Below are 14,841 nucleotides of genomic sequence, written 5' to 3' on the forward strand. Positions count from 1 at the left end.
CAGAGGAGCAAGTGGTCAGAGAGGGCTTCCTGGAGGAGGCAGTGTTGGAACGGAGACCTGGAGCCATCTGTGGAAGAGCTCTCCAGGCAGAGGGAGCTGTGAGCAGAGGTGGATGGAGCCTGGCAGGGCAGGGTGCAGGAACAAGGGGGAAACCAAGGCAGAGAGGTGGCCTTGGGGACTGGGGAAGGGTGACTGGATGCTGAAGGAGTCCCAGGGGGCTCCTGCTGTTGCCTGAGCCCAGCCTAGCCACTTCTCTCTGGGTGGCCTCTCGGAGAGGCACATGGAGGGGACCTGGCCAGCTGCCTCCTGATGGTGTGGTCCCATAAGATAGGGGACAGGAGGGGTCTGCTCTGGTGGAGTTGGTCTGGTTGGCATATGCAGCAGGAAGCCCTCAGAGCCCGAGCCCTGGGTCTGAATCTTAGATCTGCCAGGCCTGGCTGTGTACCCTTGAGCAAGTGGCTTCACTTCTCTGGGCTTCAAGTTTCCTCTCCCAGAAACAGAGATGCTAGTATTGCCTAGTCCTTGTGTTGCTAAATGTGACTGTTTGGTAATTGGGAGAGTGGCCTGTCCTTGGAGCGCTTCGTACTGGTTTTGTTATTTTTGGAGACGGAGTCTTGCTCTGTCACCCAGGCTGGAATGCAGTGGCACAATCTCGGCTCACCGCAACCTCCACTTCCTGTGTTCAAGCAATTCTCCTGCCTCAGCCTCCCGCGTAGCTGGGACTACAGGCGTGTGCCATCACACCCGGCTAATTTTTTGTATTTTTAGTAGAGACAGGGTTTTACCAGGTTGGCCAGGCTGGTCTCGAACTCCTGACTTCAGGTGATTGCCTTGGCCTCCCAAAGTGCTGGGATTATAGGCGTGAGCCATGATGCCCGGGCCCTGATGTGTTTTGTGTATTGACTGACCCACCTAGGTAGGCACTGGCGATCGTGGAGCCGACTCCCTCCCATTTCCTCATAAAAGGCACACCTGGGCTCCTCCTGCCCCCATTTTGGGGCATTTTGAGACTCTAAAATGATAATGCAGTGAAACAGGAAGGTTCAGCAGGTAGTGAGTGCTCTGTGAAGGCCACTGTCCCACCGCCATCGAGGTGTGGGGCCTCGTGCTCCCACCTGGCACCCCTTGGCCTGACTGTGAGGGTCCCTGCAGGGCCGAGCTATGGGTGGATTCCCCCATCAGTCCTGGTCCGAAGGGGCCAACCAGAGCTCCTCACCCCAGCCCTGCCTTTCGGGGTTCTGCACGGAATGCTATGCTTATGACACACAGGCTGGGATGGAATGTCCGTCTCTGACCTGGGAGTGGGTGAGCAGCCTGGACCCCAGGTCCTGCATGAGGTTCTCCTCTGGCCGGAGGACCCTGGGGTCAGGGCAGGTGCTGGGGGGTGGGGGGGACTCATGCTGTGCTGACCCTGCCTGCCGGCCCCTCCCCAGCAGGAGCGGCTGAAGGCACAGGAGCACCGGGCGGAGATGGAGGAGAAGGGGAGCAAGCGGGGTCTGGAGGCCTCAGGCAAGGCTGGCCTAGCCACCGCCGGCCCTGGGCTACTGCCTCGGAAGCCCCCTGGCCTGGCCTCCGGCCCTGCGGGCACCTATGGCAAGGCCGTGAGCCCGCCACCATCTCCCCGTGCATCCCCTGTGGCTGCCCTGAAAGCCAAGGTCATCCAGAAGCTGGAGGATGTGTCCAAGCCGCCTGCCTACGCCTACCCTGCCACCCCCCGCTCCCACCCCACCAGCCCACCGCCCGCCTCCCCGCCGCCCACCCCGGGTATCACCCGCAAGGAGGAGGCCCCCGAGAATGTCGTCGAAAAGAAAGACTTGGAGTTGGAGAAGGAAGCCCCCAGCCCCTTCCAGGCCTTGTTCTCAGGTAGGATGTGGCTGAGACCCTCAGGGTCTCACTCTGGCCCTGGTGTGGTAGAACTGCTCACCCATCTCTTCATTGACCCATTCATTCATTCATTCCATCTCCATGGAGCACCTCCTGCATACCAGGCTGGCCGCCAGACATGGAACAAACACAGGAGCTCACAGTCACATCCAGCCTCTCCTCGGTCCCTCCTCAGTGGTAGTGTCAGGGAAATGGGCGTAATATTAGAACCTGCTTCAGGACAAGTTGTTCTGAGCTTTCAACCTTGCCAGACCTGTCACACACTCAGCATGCAGTCGGCACTGACTTCTACCTTGGCAATGACGGTCCAGGGATGCCGGTTCTGGGCAGCTGTACCCCTGCGCCATGTGTCGCATGAACATACCCACTCTTCCCAACTCCTGCATCAGTGGGGACCCGCAGCAGGTGGCTTTGGGGGCTGGGACTGTGTTCTTCTTCCCTGGGGGGTGTCAGGCGTGTGAGTTCCTGCTTGGGAGGACTTCAGTTCAAATTCAGATTCTGGCACCAAGGCTGGGTGAGCTCAGGCCAGTGGTGGCTGAGTACTGAGCTTGTGCCCGGCCAGTGCCTGACTCTCCTTCGTCAGTTTCCCTTTTGCACGCCTCCAACTTGCCTGCTTCCATGCTGGGCTGGGAGTGGTACAGAGAATCAGGGACACACAAGCCTGGTCTCAGGGAGATTATATCTGGGACAGAACTGGGTTGCTATTTCTCTTTTTTTTTTTTTTTTTTTGAGACAGAGTTTTGCTTTCATTGCCCAGGCTGGAGTGCAGTCGCACCATCTCGGCTCACTGCAACCTCCGCCTCCCAGGTTCAAGCGATTCTCCTGTCTCAGCCTCCCGAGTAGCTGGGATTACAGGCGTGTGCTGCCATGCCCAGCTAATTATGTATTTTTAGTAGAGACAGGGTTCCTGCATGTTGGTCAGGCTGGTCTCGAGCTCCTGACCTCCGGTGATCCACCCACCTCAGCCTCCCAAAGTGCTGGGATTACAGGTGTGAGCTACCATGCCCGACCAGGTATTCCTCTTTTTTTATTTCCCTAAGATGAAGTCTTGCTCTGTCGTCTGAGCTGGAGTGCAGTGGTGCGATCTTGGCTCACTGCAACCTCTGCCTTCTGGGTTCAAGCAATTCTCTGCCTCAGCCTCCCAAGTAGCTAGGACTATAGGCACCCACCACCGCATCTGGCTAATTTTTGTGTTTTTTAGTAGAGATGGCGTTTCACCATGTTGGCCAGGCTGGTCTTGAACTCCTGACCTCAGATGATCCACTCACCTCAGCCTCCCAAAGTCCTGGGATTACAGGCATGAGCCACTGCGCCTGGCCAGTATTATTTTTTTTGAGATAGGATCCTCACTCTGTCACCCAGGCTTGTACTGCAGTGGTGCAATCACACCTCATTGCAGCCTTGAACACCTGGGCTCAAGCAGTCCTCCTGCCTCAGCCTCCCAAGCAGCTTGGACTACAGGTGTGCACCACTGCACTTCGCTATTTTTTTATATTCATACATTTTGTATATCGCTTTGTTTCCAAGGCTGGTGTCAAACTCCTGGGCTCAAGCGATCCTCCCACCTTGGCCTCCCGAAGTGCTGGGATTATAGGCTTGAACCACTGCACCTAGCTTTGCTGTTATGTTTTGTTTTGTTTTGAGACAGGGTCTTGCTCTGAGGCTGGAGTGCAGTGGTGCCTTCATAGCTCACTGCAACCTTGATCTCCCAGCCTCAAGTGATCTTTCCACCTTAGCCTCCCAAGTAGCTAGGAGTACAGGGGTGTGCCACCATGGCCAGCCAATTTTTTTTCTTTTTCCAGTAGAGACGGAGTCTCAGAGGCCAGGCTCAGTGGCTCACGCCTGTAATCCTAGCAATTTGAGAAGCCGAGGCAGGTGGATCACCTGAGGTTAGGAGTTTGAGGCCAGCCTGGCCAACATGGTGAAACCCAGTCTCTACTAAAAATACAAAAGATTAACCAGGTGTGGTGTTTCATGCCTATAGTCCCAGCTGCTCTGGAGGCTGAGACAGGAGAGTCGCTTGAATCCAGGAGGCGCAGGTTGCGATGAGCTGAGATTGTCATTGCATTCCAGCCTGGCTGACAAGAGCAAAACTCCATCTCAAAAAATAAATAAATAAATAAATAAATAAATAAATAAATAAATAAGGGATGGGGTCTCACTATGTTGCCCAGACTGGTCTTGAACTTCTGAACTTAAGCGATCATCCCACTTTGGCCTCTTAACGGCGTGGTGGCTCACACCTGGCCCTGCTTGAACAACTGCACTTTTTCTTTTCTTTTTTTTTTGTTTTTTTTTGACAAGAAGTCTCACTCTGTCACCAGGCTAGAGTACAATGCTGCAATCTCGGCTCTCTGCAGCCTCCGCCTCCCAGGTTCAAGCAATTCTCCTGCCTCAGTCTCCCAGGTAGCTGAGACTACAGGCGCACGCTGCCACACCCAACTAATTTCTTTGTATTTTTAGTAGAGATGGGGTTTCACTATGTTGGCCAGGATGGTCTTGATCTCCTGACTCGTGATCTGCCCGCCTCAGCCTCCTAAAGTGCTGGGATTACAGGTGTGAGCCACTGCACCCGGCTGAACAACTGATTTAATGGGCGGAGCGGCAGATTCTTGTAGGGTCGAGGGGCCAGACCACACAAGGTGGGTAAAGGCAGTATTAGGTCTGTGCAGATCTCATGAAGTATTTGCTTCTGGTCTAGCCTTGTGCTGGGTGCCGAGTGGGGAAGGGACAAGCGAGACAACTGTGGTTTTTTGCCTTCAACACAAGATCCCAGGGACGGGAAGGTGGCTGATTTTTCACTATGGGTCCAATTGCGAGGCTGTTGGATCTCTGAGATCACACCTAGAACAGCTCCCAGCCCTGTAGCTGGGTGAGCAGAGAGTGGCTGAGTGTCTGGGTCTCTGTCTGGGGTGGTGGGCAGGTGTCAACGGGGACACAGCATGCCGGATCCTGGGGCTCCCATGCTGACCCCTGTGTCCTTGACAGATATCCCGACAAGGTACCCGTTCCAAGCCCTGCCGCCGCACTACGGGAGGCCCTACCCTTTCCTGCTGCAGCCCACGGCGGCTGCTGATGCGGATGGCCTGGCCCCTGATGTGCCACTCCCGGCTGATGGGCCCGAGCGCCTGGCACTCTCGCCCGAAGACAAGCCTATCCGATTGTCCCCCTCCAAGATCCCAGAGCCACTGCAGGAGGGCCCGGAGGAAGAACCACTGGCCCAGCGGGAGGTGAAAGCGGAGGTGGAGGACATAGACGAGGGCCCCTCAGAGCTGCCGCCTCTGGAGTCGCCGCTGCCACTGCCCACTGCCGAAGCCATGGCCACCCCAAGCCCTGTAGGCAGTTGTGGAGGTGGCCTGTTGGAGGCCCAGGTGCTGAGTGCCACCGGGCAGGGCTGTGTGGAGCCCTCCGAGTGCCCAGACTTTGCAGAGGGGCCTGAAGCACGGGTGGATTCCCCAGTCCGGACAGAACCCTGCACGGCTGCCCTGGACCTGGGGGTGCAGCGGGCACCCGAGACACTGGTGGAGACCAAGGAGGAGCCCGTGGAGGTGCCTGTGGCGGTGCCCGTGGTAGAGGCAGTGCCCGAGGAAGGCCTGGCCCAGGCAACCCCAAGCGAGCCCCAGCCCAGCCTTCAAATGGACTGTGACATGCCTGCTGGGGAGGGACAGTGCCCAAGCCTGGAGCCCCAGGAAGCCGTGCCCGTGCCCGGCAGCACTTGCTGTCTGGAAGAGGGAAGCTCTGACCAGTTCCTGCCCGGCTTGGAGGACCCACTGGCTGGCATGAATGCCCTGGCAGCGGCTGCGGAGCTGCCCCAGGCCAGGCCTCTGCCCTCCCTGGGCGTTGCTGGAGCCCAGGCCGTGGAGAAGCTGGAAGTGGCTGAGAGTCTTGTCCTGGAGCAGAGCTTCCTGCATGGGATCACCCTGCTGAGCGAGATCGCAGAGCTGGAGCTGGAGAGGAGGAGCCAGGAGCTGGGAGGTGAGAGTGCACCACCAAGTCATGCAGATTCTGAAATTAATTAATTAATTTATTTAGAGACAGAGTCTTGCTCTGTCACCCAGGCTGGAGTGCAATGGTGCAATCTTGGCTCACTGCAACCTCCGCTTCCCAGCGGAGGCGTTCCAGCAATTCTCCTGCCTCAGCTTCCTGGGTAGCTGGGACTACAGGCGTGTGCCACCACACCCAGCTAATTTTGTATTCTTAGTAGAGACGGGGTTTCACCATGTTGGCCAGACTGGTCTTGAACTCCAGACCTCAGGTGATCTGCCCGCCTCGGCTTCCCAGAGTGCCGGGATTACAGGCGTGAGCCACCATGCCCAGTCCCTCTTGAATTTCATTTTTGTGGAGACAGGGTCTTGCTCTGTTGCCCAGGCTGGAGTGCAGTGGCACAGTCTTAGCTCACTGCAGCCTTAAATTCCTGGGCTCAAGTGATCCTCCCTTCCCAGCCTCCTAATTAGCTTGGGCTACAGGGGTCTACCACTAAGCCAAGCTGACTTTTTAAAAAGTTTTTTTTTTTTAGAAATGGGGTCTTGCTCTGTTGCCCAGTTTGGTCTTGAACTCCTGGACTTCAAGCAATTTTGCCCTCTTTGACCCCTCAGAGTGCTGCGATTATAGCCATGAGCCGCTGTGCCCGGCCTCTTAAACAGTTTTTTAATAAGATTTTTGAATTTTGAAAAACCCCAGAATGTGGTTTATTCATACTGATTTTTTGAAAAATTGTGGTAAGATACACATAACAAAATGTTACATCTTGAGCATTTTAGCGTCCGGTTGAGCAGCATGGTAAGTGCGTTCACACTTTGTAGCCAATTTGTGGGATTCTTGGTGGTGAAATTTCTCATTCTGTCAATGGTGTGTTTTAGCAGGATTTCTAGGGTTGCAAGGGACAGAAACTCTGATTTAAATTGGTTTAGGCGGGAGAGAATAATTTGGCTGGTGGAACTGAAGTTCAGCAGAAATAAGGTAATTTCAGGTATGGCTGGATCTAGGTGTTCAAGCCAAGACACGAAGTTTCTCTCTTCCTGCACAGGCCCTTCCCTAGTCTCTCTCTCTGTGTTCTGTCTCCTTCCCTCCTTCCCTCTTGCTGTTCTACTTTTCTTTCTTTTGGCCTCATTCAAGGCTGACTTAACCATCCTCATTGGGGCAGGAGGTGGTCTCCGTTCCTCCCAGGCCCATGGGCCTGCTAAGCAGCCTCATGAAATAGGCCCCCTGTTTCTTGGTAGCTTTGACAAAACACTGAGATTCACTCTCATAGGCTGACCGATGTTCATGCTTTCTGTTTTGTTTCGTTTTTGAGATGATCTCAGTCTGTTGCGCACGCTGGAGTGCAATGGCACCCTCTTGGCTCACTGCAGCCTCTGCCCTCTCAGGTTCAAGTGAATCTCCTGACTCAGTCTCCCAAGTAGCTGGGATTACAGGCGTGTGCCACCATGCCTGGCTAGTTTTCGTAGTTTCAGTGGAGATGGGGTTTTGCCATGTTACTGGTATTAAAAGTGTGAGTGCCCGCCTGGCTTAAAGTTGTGGTGTTTTTATTGTTTTGTTTTTCTTGAGACGGACTCTTGCCTTGTTGGAGTGGATGCAATGGTTTGATCTCGGCTCACTGCAACCTCCGCTTCCCAGGTTCAAGCAATTCTCCTGCTTCAGCCTCCTGAGTAGCTGGGATTACAGGTGCCCACCACCACACCAGCTAATTTTTGTGTTTTTAGTAGAGATGGGGTTTCACCATGTTGGCCAGGCTGGTCTCAAACTCCTGACCTTGTAATACTCCCGCCTCGGCCTCCCAAAGTGTTGGGATTACAGGCGTGAGCCACTGCACCCAGCCAAAGCTGTGGTTTTAAAAAAAAGTCATTGTTTTAGAGACTGCGCAATGTTCTGCCTGGCGGTGGCCCTGGCCCTCGATGGCCCAGTTAGATGGTGAGGCATTTTCATCTGCTTTAAGACAAAGTTGTTTTTTTTTTTTCCCCATTGCAAATAATGTGATGGTTATCCTTGAAAAAAAATCCTTGTCCATATCTCTGATTTGCCTCGGATTATATTCCCAGAGGTAGAACTGTTGCATCCAAACAAGGCCACGTTTTCAAGGCTTTTCGACTGTCACGGTCAGATGGCCCTCAAGCCTGGAGAAGCCACGCTCCTGTTAATCTGTGTGAGCGATGCCCCTTCCCCACTGGGCAGCGGTGTTCCTAAATTCATTGCTTCTTTTCTTTCACTAAAATAGTTCAACAAAAACTTTTTTTTTTTATTTTGTAGAAGAAAATAAAAACTCCCTTGGTCTTCCTTTCCACCTGGTACTGGGTTTTCTTTCTTTTTTTTTCTTTGAGATGGAGTCTTGCTGTGTTGCCCAGGTTGGAGTGCAATGGCACGATCTCAGCTCACTGCAACCTCTGCCTCCCGGGTTCAAGCAATTCTCCTGCCTCAGCCTCCCGAGTAGCTGGGACTACAGGTGCATATCACCACACCCAGCTAATTTTGTATTTTTAGTAGAGATGAGGTTTCACCGTGCTAGCCAGGCTGGTTTTGAACTCCTGACCTCTTGATCCACCTGCCTCAGCCTCCCAAAGTGCTGGGATTACAGGCATGAGCCCCCGCACCTGGCTTTTTTTCTTTTTTAATTTAATTTTTTTTGAGACAGAATCTCCCTCTGTTGCCCAGGCTGGAGTGCAGTGGTGTGATTTCTGCTCACTGCAGCCTCTGCCTCCTGAGTTCAAGTGATTCTCCTTCTGCCTCAGCCTCTCAAGTAGCTGGGACTACAGGCGTGTGCTACCATGTCCAGCTAATTTTTGTATTTTTAGTAGAGATGGGGTTTCACCATATTGGCCATGCTGGTCTTGAACCCCTGGCCTCAGTGATCCGCCTGCCTCAGCCTCCCAAAATGCTGGGAATACAAGTGTGAGTCACCGCAACCAGCCCAGAATTCTCCACCCTATCAGGACACCAGCCTTGCTGAGTTAGGGCCCATTGCCATGATTGTAACTTGGTCACCTCTGCAAAAACCCTGTCTCCCACGAAGGTTACCGTCTGAGGTTATTGGTGGTTAGGACTCCAGCATATTAAATGGGTGGAGTGGAGACACAGTTGAAACTGCTGAACCCATCATGGCTGGCCTAGGTAGAGTACATTGCCTGTCATTTGAGAGCTTTGGCAAGATGGGTTTGTGGGAGGGTGAAGGAGGTGACCGGAAAACAGAGCAGCCTCCCTTACCTCACACTGTAGACTCTTACGTCTCATAGGATGTCAACGGGGGCAGGTGGCGCAGAGGCGTCACTGTGGGGTGGGCGAGACGGCTTCAATCTAACACCATCCTTTGGGAGCTGATGAGGTTTGCAGCTTTGTGGCCTCAGTTTCCCTAAAGATAGAAAAGTGACCGGGTGCAGTGGCTCAAGCCTGTAATACCAACACTTTGGGATGCCGAAGTGGTTGGATCACTTGAGGTCAGGAGTTTGAGACCAGCCTGGCCAACATGGTGAAACCCTGTCTTTATTAAAAATCAAAAAATTAGCCGGGTGTGGTAGCTCATGCCTGTAGTCCAAGCTACTCGGGAGGGTGAGGCAGAAGAATTGCTTGAACCCGGGAGGCAGAGGTTGCAGTGAGCCAAGATCACACCACTGCAGTCCAGCCTGGGAGACAGAGCAAGACTCTGTCTCAAAAAAAAAAAAAAAGAGAGAAAGAAAAAGGACTAAGTGGCTGGGCGTGGTGGCTCACCCCTGTAATCCCAGCACTTTGGGAGGCCAAGGTGGGTGGATCACAAGGTCACGAGTTTGAGACCAGCCTGGCCAGCATGGTGAAACCCAATCTCTACTAAAGCTACAAAAAAATCAACCAGGCGTGGTGGATCGTGCCTGTAATTCCAGCTAGTTGGCAGGCTGAGGCAGGAGAATTGTTTGAACCCAGGATGTGGAGGTTGCAATGAGCCGAGATTGTGCCATTGCACTCCAGCCTGGGTGACGGGGTGACACTGTCTCAGGGGGGAAAAAAAAGGAGCAAAGCAAGCAGTTTTCAACTGGGGCAATTTTGTTCCCCCAGGGAACACTGGCAACCACATTTTTTGGTTGTCACAGCTTGTGGGGAACACTACTGACATCTAGTGGGTAAAGGCAGGGACTCAGTGAGAACATCCTTCAGTGAAGGCAGAGGTCAGCCTCCAACAGAGATGTGAATAGTGAATAGTGAAATGTGAATAGTGCCAAGGAAGAGAAGCCCCACCCTCAGCAGCATCATTAGTCACGTCTGTCCCTGGAACCTTGCCCATTGCCAATAGAAAATACGGTTTTCTTCTCAAGCACATGTGGAGCTTCACAAAATTTGATATTTTAGATTACAAAGAGAATGTCAGCCGGGCACAGTGGCTCATGTCTGTAATCCCAGGACTTTGGGAAGCCAGGGCGGAAGGATTGCTTGTGCCCAGGAGTTGTAAGACCAGCCCGGGGCCAGATGCAGTGGCTCACTCCTGTAATCCAAGCACTTTGGGAGGCCCAAGGCAGGCGGATGATGAGGTCAAGAGATCAAGAGCATCCTGGCCAACGTGGTGAAACCCATCTCTACTAAAAATACAAAAAATAAAAATAAAAAATAGCTGGGTGTGCTGTTGCACGCCTGTAATCCCAGCTACTCGGGAGGCTCAGGCAGAATTGCTTGAACCCGGGAGGTGGAGGTTGTAGTGAGCCTAGATCGCGCCACTGCTACAGCCTGGTGACAGAGTGAGACTTCATCTCAAAAAAAAGACCAGCTTGGGCAACATGGCGAGGACCCCATCTCTACTAAAAATGAAAAAAAAAAAAAATTAGCTGGGTGTGGTGGCTCATGCCTGTAATCCCAGCACTTTGGGAGGCTGAGGGGGGCGGATCATGAGGTCAGGAGTTCGAGACTATAGCCTGGCCAACATGGTGAAACCTGTCTGTACTAAAAATACAAAAAAATTAGCTGGGCATGGTGGGACGCGCCTGTAACCCCAGTTACTTGGGAGACTGAGGCAGGAAAATTGTTTGAACCCGGCCCACGGAGGTTGCAGTGAGCTGAGATCGCACCACTGCACTCCAGCCTGGGTGACAGGGTGAGACTCCTTCTCAAAAAAAAAAACCAAAAAACACTCATCAATACAAGAACATTCTAGCCTACCCTTTGCGCGCCCTCCCCACTATGATTCTGCATAAGCTGCTGCTACTTGCCAGGTTTGGCCATTTGAAATTGCTGACGTTCTAGTGTTTTTGACCTTTAGAGATGACAGTTTTTATAAGGTTCAAGCTGATTATATGAGGTAGATGTTTGTTTTGTGCTAATACGAAGAAAGCTGTTAAGCAGAAAAAAAAAGCAAAATGTGATACGGTATGTATTGATTGAGATCATTTTTTTTTTTTTCCCTGAGAAAGAGTCTCCCTCTGTGGCCCAGGCTGGAGTGCAGTGGGTTGATCATGGCTCATTGCAACCTCTGCCTCCCAGGTTCAAGCGATTCTTGTGCCTCAGCCTCCCAAATAGCTGGGATTACAGGTGGCTACCACCATGCCTAGCTAATTTTTGTATTTTTAGTAGAGAGGGGGTTTTGCCATGTTGGTCGGGCTGGTCCTAGCCTTAAGCCATATGCCTGCCTTGGCCTCTCAAAGTGGTGGGGTTACAGGCGTGAGCCACCATGCCTGGCCTGAGGTCATTTTTACACATATATATGTGTACATATGTTTTTTCTTTGCGATGGGCTGACTGTGTTGCACAGGCTGTAATGCAGTGGTGTGATCATGGCTCACTGCAGTCTCAACCTCCCAGACTCAAGTGATCCTCCTGCCTCAGCCTTCCAAGTAGCTGGGACTGCAGGCACCCACTTTATATTTACTTTAATTTTTGTTGTTTGAACTGGAGTCTCACTCTGTTGTCCAGGTTGGAGTGCAGTGGCTCAGTGTTGCCTCATTGCAACTCATGCCTCCCGAGATTCAGCAATTCTGGTGCCTCAACCTCCCGAATAGCTGGGACTATAGGTGTACACCACCATGCCCAGCTAATTTTTGGATTTTTAGTAGAGATAGGGTTTTACCATGTTGGCCAGGCTGGTCTCAAAACTCCTGACCTCAAATGATCCGCCCGCCTTGGCCTCCCAAGGTGCTGGGATTATAGGAGTGAACCACCGCGCCTAGCCTATTTTTATATTTTAAAGGATACCCGTGTATGTCCTGTGTATTTAAATACGCATAATCATTTCTGGAACTGTCTACTGGAAACTGCAACCACAGTGGCCTCCCGAGGGAGGGACTTCTGTGCTGGAGGAGGAAGAGGGCTTTCTTCTTTGGATACCTTTCTGCTTGGTTTGTGTTTTTCATCCTGGGCTCTTTTTTTACGATTATAAGAGCCATGCATATTCACTACGGAAAAATGTACGTACAGATAAGCGGAAGGAGAGCCATAGTGCCGGGAAGAACCCTGTGGAGGCACTCCTCTGGGGGCTTTGCTGTGCCTACTGTTCTCTGAGCATAGAGCACAGGACCCGGTGCCAGGCATGCTGCTTTGCCCCTGTTCTATTTATTTATTTATTTATTTATTGAGATGGAGTCTTGCTCCGTCATCCAGGCTGGTGTATGGTGGTGCAAACTCGGCTCACTGCAACCACCTCCCAGGTTCATGCGATTCTCCGGCCTCAGTGTCCTGAGTAGCTGGGATTCCTGGTGTCCACAGTATCTGGCTAGTTTTTGTTATTTCTAGTAGAGACAGGGTTTCGCCATTTCTCCATGTTGATCAGGCTGTTCTTGAACTCCCAAACTCAGGTGATCCACCTGCCTCAGCCACCTAAAGTGCTGAGATTACAGGCGTGAGCCACTACGCCCAGCCTTTCCTCCTCTTCTTGTCTAGAGATGCTCAGGACTTTCTGCCTGTCACAAAAGCCTCTGTTCACTCAGCACCTCGGGGGATGGGGGCATTTGGCCTGGGCCCGCGCTTGCTCTGGGCCTCGGCACCCCCAGGTCTGGGGTCCAGGAGCGGGTGGCGGCAGCGCCCTGTTACCTGCCTCCTGTCTGCAGGTGTGGAGCGGGCCCTGGTGGCACGGCCCTCCCTGGAGAGCCTGCTGGCGGCCGGCAGCCACATGCTTAGGGAGGTGCTGGATGGGCCTGTGGTGGACCCGCTCAAGAACCTGCGGCTGCCCCGGGAGCTGAAACCCAACAAGAAGTACAGCTGGATGCGCAAGAAGGAGGAGCGGGTGAGTGGCGGCGTCTTCCTCCCTGGCGCACACAGGCCAGGGCCGGGTGGGAGTCCCCTCTGTGGAGGTGCCGTACTGCGCATGGCTGGCTTGGGTGCCAGAGAGGCCTGAGCTACATTCAGCTCCTTGTGCTGTGTGTTCCTGGGCAAGTGGGTGCCCTTCTTGGGACTCAGTTTACCCATCTACTAGCATGTCAGGCACAACACGCGACTCGCGGCGTGATCACATGGAAGGAGTAGCCCAGGGTCATGCGTAGTTCTGGCCTTGGGTGCCTGGGGTAGCAGCATCCCCGCGCTGAACCTCCGTTTATAAATGACACGATGGCCCTCAGTGATGGAGCAGGTGTCACACACAAACACTGTGCTTCAGGCCTGCCATCTAATTGAGCGTTGCCACAGCACAGCCCCACAGAGCCGGTACAGGCTCCCTCGCCTGCGATGAGGCCACGGCCACAGCTAGGAGGTGGCAGCGGTGGGATTTGAGTCCCGCCTGCCCGTGCAGTCTCTCTCCCCTGACCTATCCGTGAGCATGGGCACCTGGGTGGTCGGTGGGTGGCGGCATCCTCACCTTCTCCTCCTCCTCTCCTGGTGCCCCCCTAGATGTACGCCATGAAGTCCTCCCTGGAGGATATGGATGCCCTGGAGCTGGACTTCCGGATGCGGCTGGCCGAGGTCCAGCGCCAGTACAAGGAGAAGCAGCGTGAGCTGGTGAAGCTGCAGCGGCGCCGGGATTCCGAGTGAGTGTGCCCCCTGCCCGCCCCATGGGGCCCCTACCCCGGCCCGCCAGGCTGCCAGGCGCGCAGCAACCATCGAGGTGTGCGTGGACCCGGCGCCGTGTACGCATCGTGTGCCCGTTCTCCGCGCCCCGCCCGCCTCCGAGCGTCACAGCCAAGCGTGTGATTCTTTTTAAGGGACAGGCGCGAGGAACCCCATAGAAGCTTGGCACGCAGAGGCCCTGGCAGGCCGCGGAAACGGACCCACGCCCCGAGCGCCCTGTCGCCCCCCCGCAAGAGAGGGAAGAGCCGCAACAGTGGCGGAAAGTAAGGCTGGCCCCTCGGTGGGTCGGGGACTGGCACAGAGCTTGAGGGGAGGAGCCCGGGCCCCATGTGGGGCCTGCCTCTGGGTGCTGGGGGACCTCGTGTCCCTTGGGCTCTGACCCACCTGCAGTGGTGGCCCTTGGGGAGTGCGGCCTGTGCTGCCCGGGCCAAGAGGGAGCGAGGCCAGTGCTGAGCCAGGAGGTTGGCTCCTGCAACAGGATTTCCTGCGTCCTAACCCAAGCGCTTCACCTGTCTTCCTGCCACGCCTACCTCCTCACGCCTAGGGCCTAATTCCTCCTCCTTTCCATGCGCCTCCTCCCTGCGGAGGGACCCACTGGGCTGCCGGCCTTGCTGGGACAGGCTGTGACCTGGCTGTCACTTGGTCTGCACAGTGCTGGACCTGCTGACTTGTCCCGCCTGACACCGGGGCTGGCTCCTTCGGGCACTTTGGGGACAAGCTCTTCCTCCTTGGGTGGCAGTCGCAGCCTTGTGGGGGTCTGTATGGGTCTTTCTGAATGCCTGCTGGAACGAGAGCTTTTCCTGCAGGGCAAGGCGTGCACAGGAGAGATGCTTTGTCCTTCCCTGGGTGTCTGTAGCACGTAGCACGAGCGGAATGCAGCCCATCAAGGAAAGGGGTTGGAGCTGCTTGACGGCTCAAGACCTTCCCTGAGGAAGCAGGAGCTCAGGGGCCTTCAGAGGGCACAGGGGAGGCAGTGAGACAGCCACAGGTCTTCTCAGGAGGAAACAGCCCCAG

The 14,841-nt window shown here is 54.2% G+C and overlaps 1 protein-coding gene across 1 annotated transcript in view; it reads left to right on the forward strand.

Moving 5' to 3' along the window:
* The window catches only part of TNRC18 (trinucleotide repeat containing 18), a 109,803-nt gene that overhangs the window by 42,454 nt on the left and 52,508 nt on the right, over nt 1–14,841 (forward strand). Inside the window, exons 9-13 of the mRNA XM_021675973.2 lie at nt 1,434–1,863; nt 4,873–5,859; nt 12,876–13,051; nt 13,651–13,787; nt 13,962–14,090. Of these exons, the coding sequence (XP_021531648.2) occupies nt 1,434–1,863; nt 4,873–5,859; nt 12,876–13,051; nt 13,651–13,787; nt 13,962–14,090 (1,859 nt within the window). The remainder of the gene's footprint in view (nt 1–1,433; nt 1,864–4,872; nt 5,860–12,875; nt 13,052–13,650; nt 13,788–13,961; nt 14,091–14,841) is intronic.

This window comes from Aotus nancymaae, unplaced genomic scaffold (genome assembly GCF_030222135.1).
Source record: "Aotus nancymaae isolate 86718 unplaced genomic scaffold, 86718_ANA_hifiasm-v0.15.2.pri h1tg000015l_0, whole genome shotgun sequence".
Lineage (NCBI taxonomy): Eukaryota > Metazoa > Chordata > Mammalia > Primates > Aotidae > Aotus > Aotus nancymaae.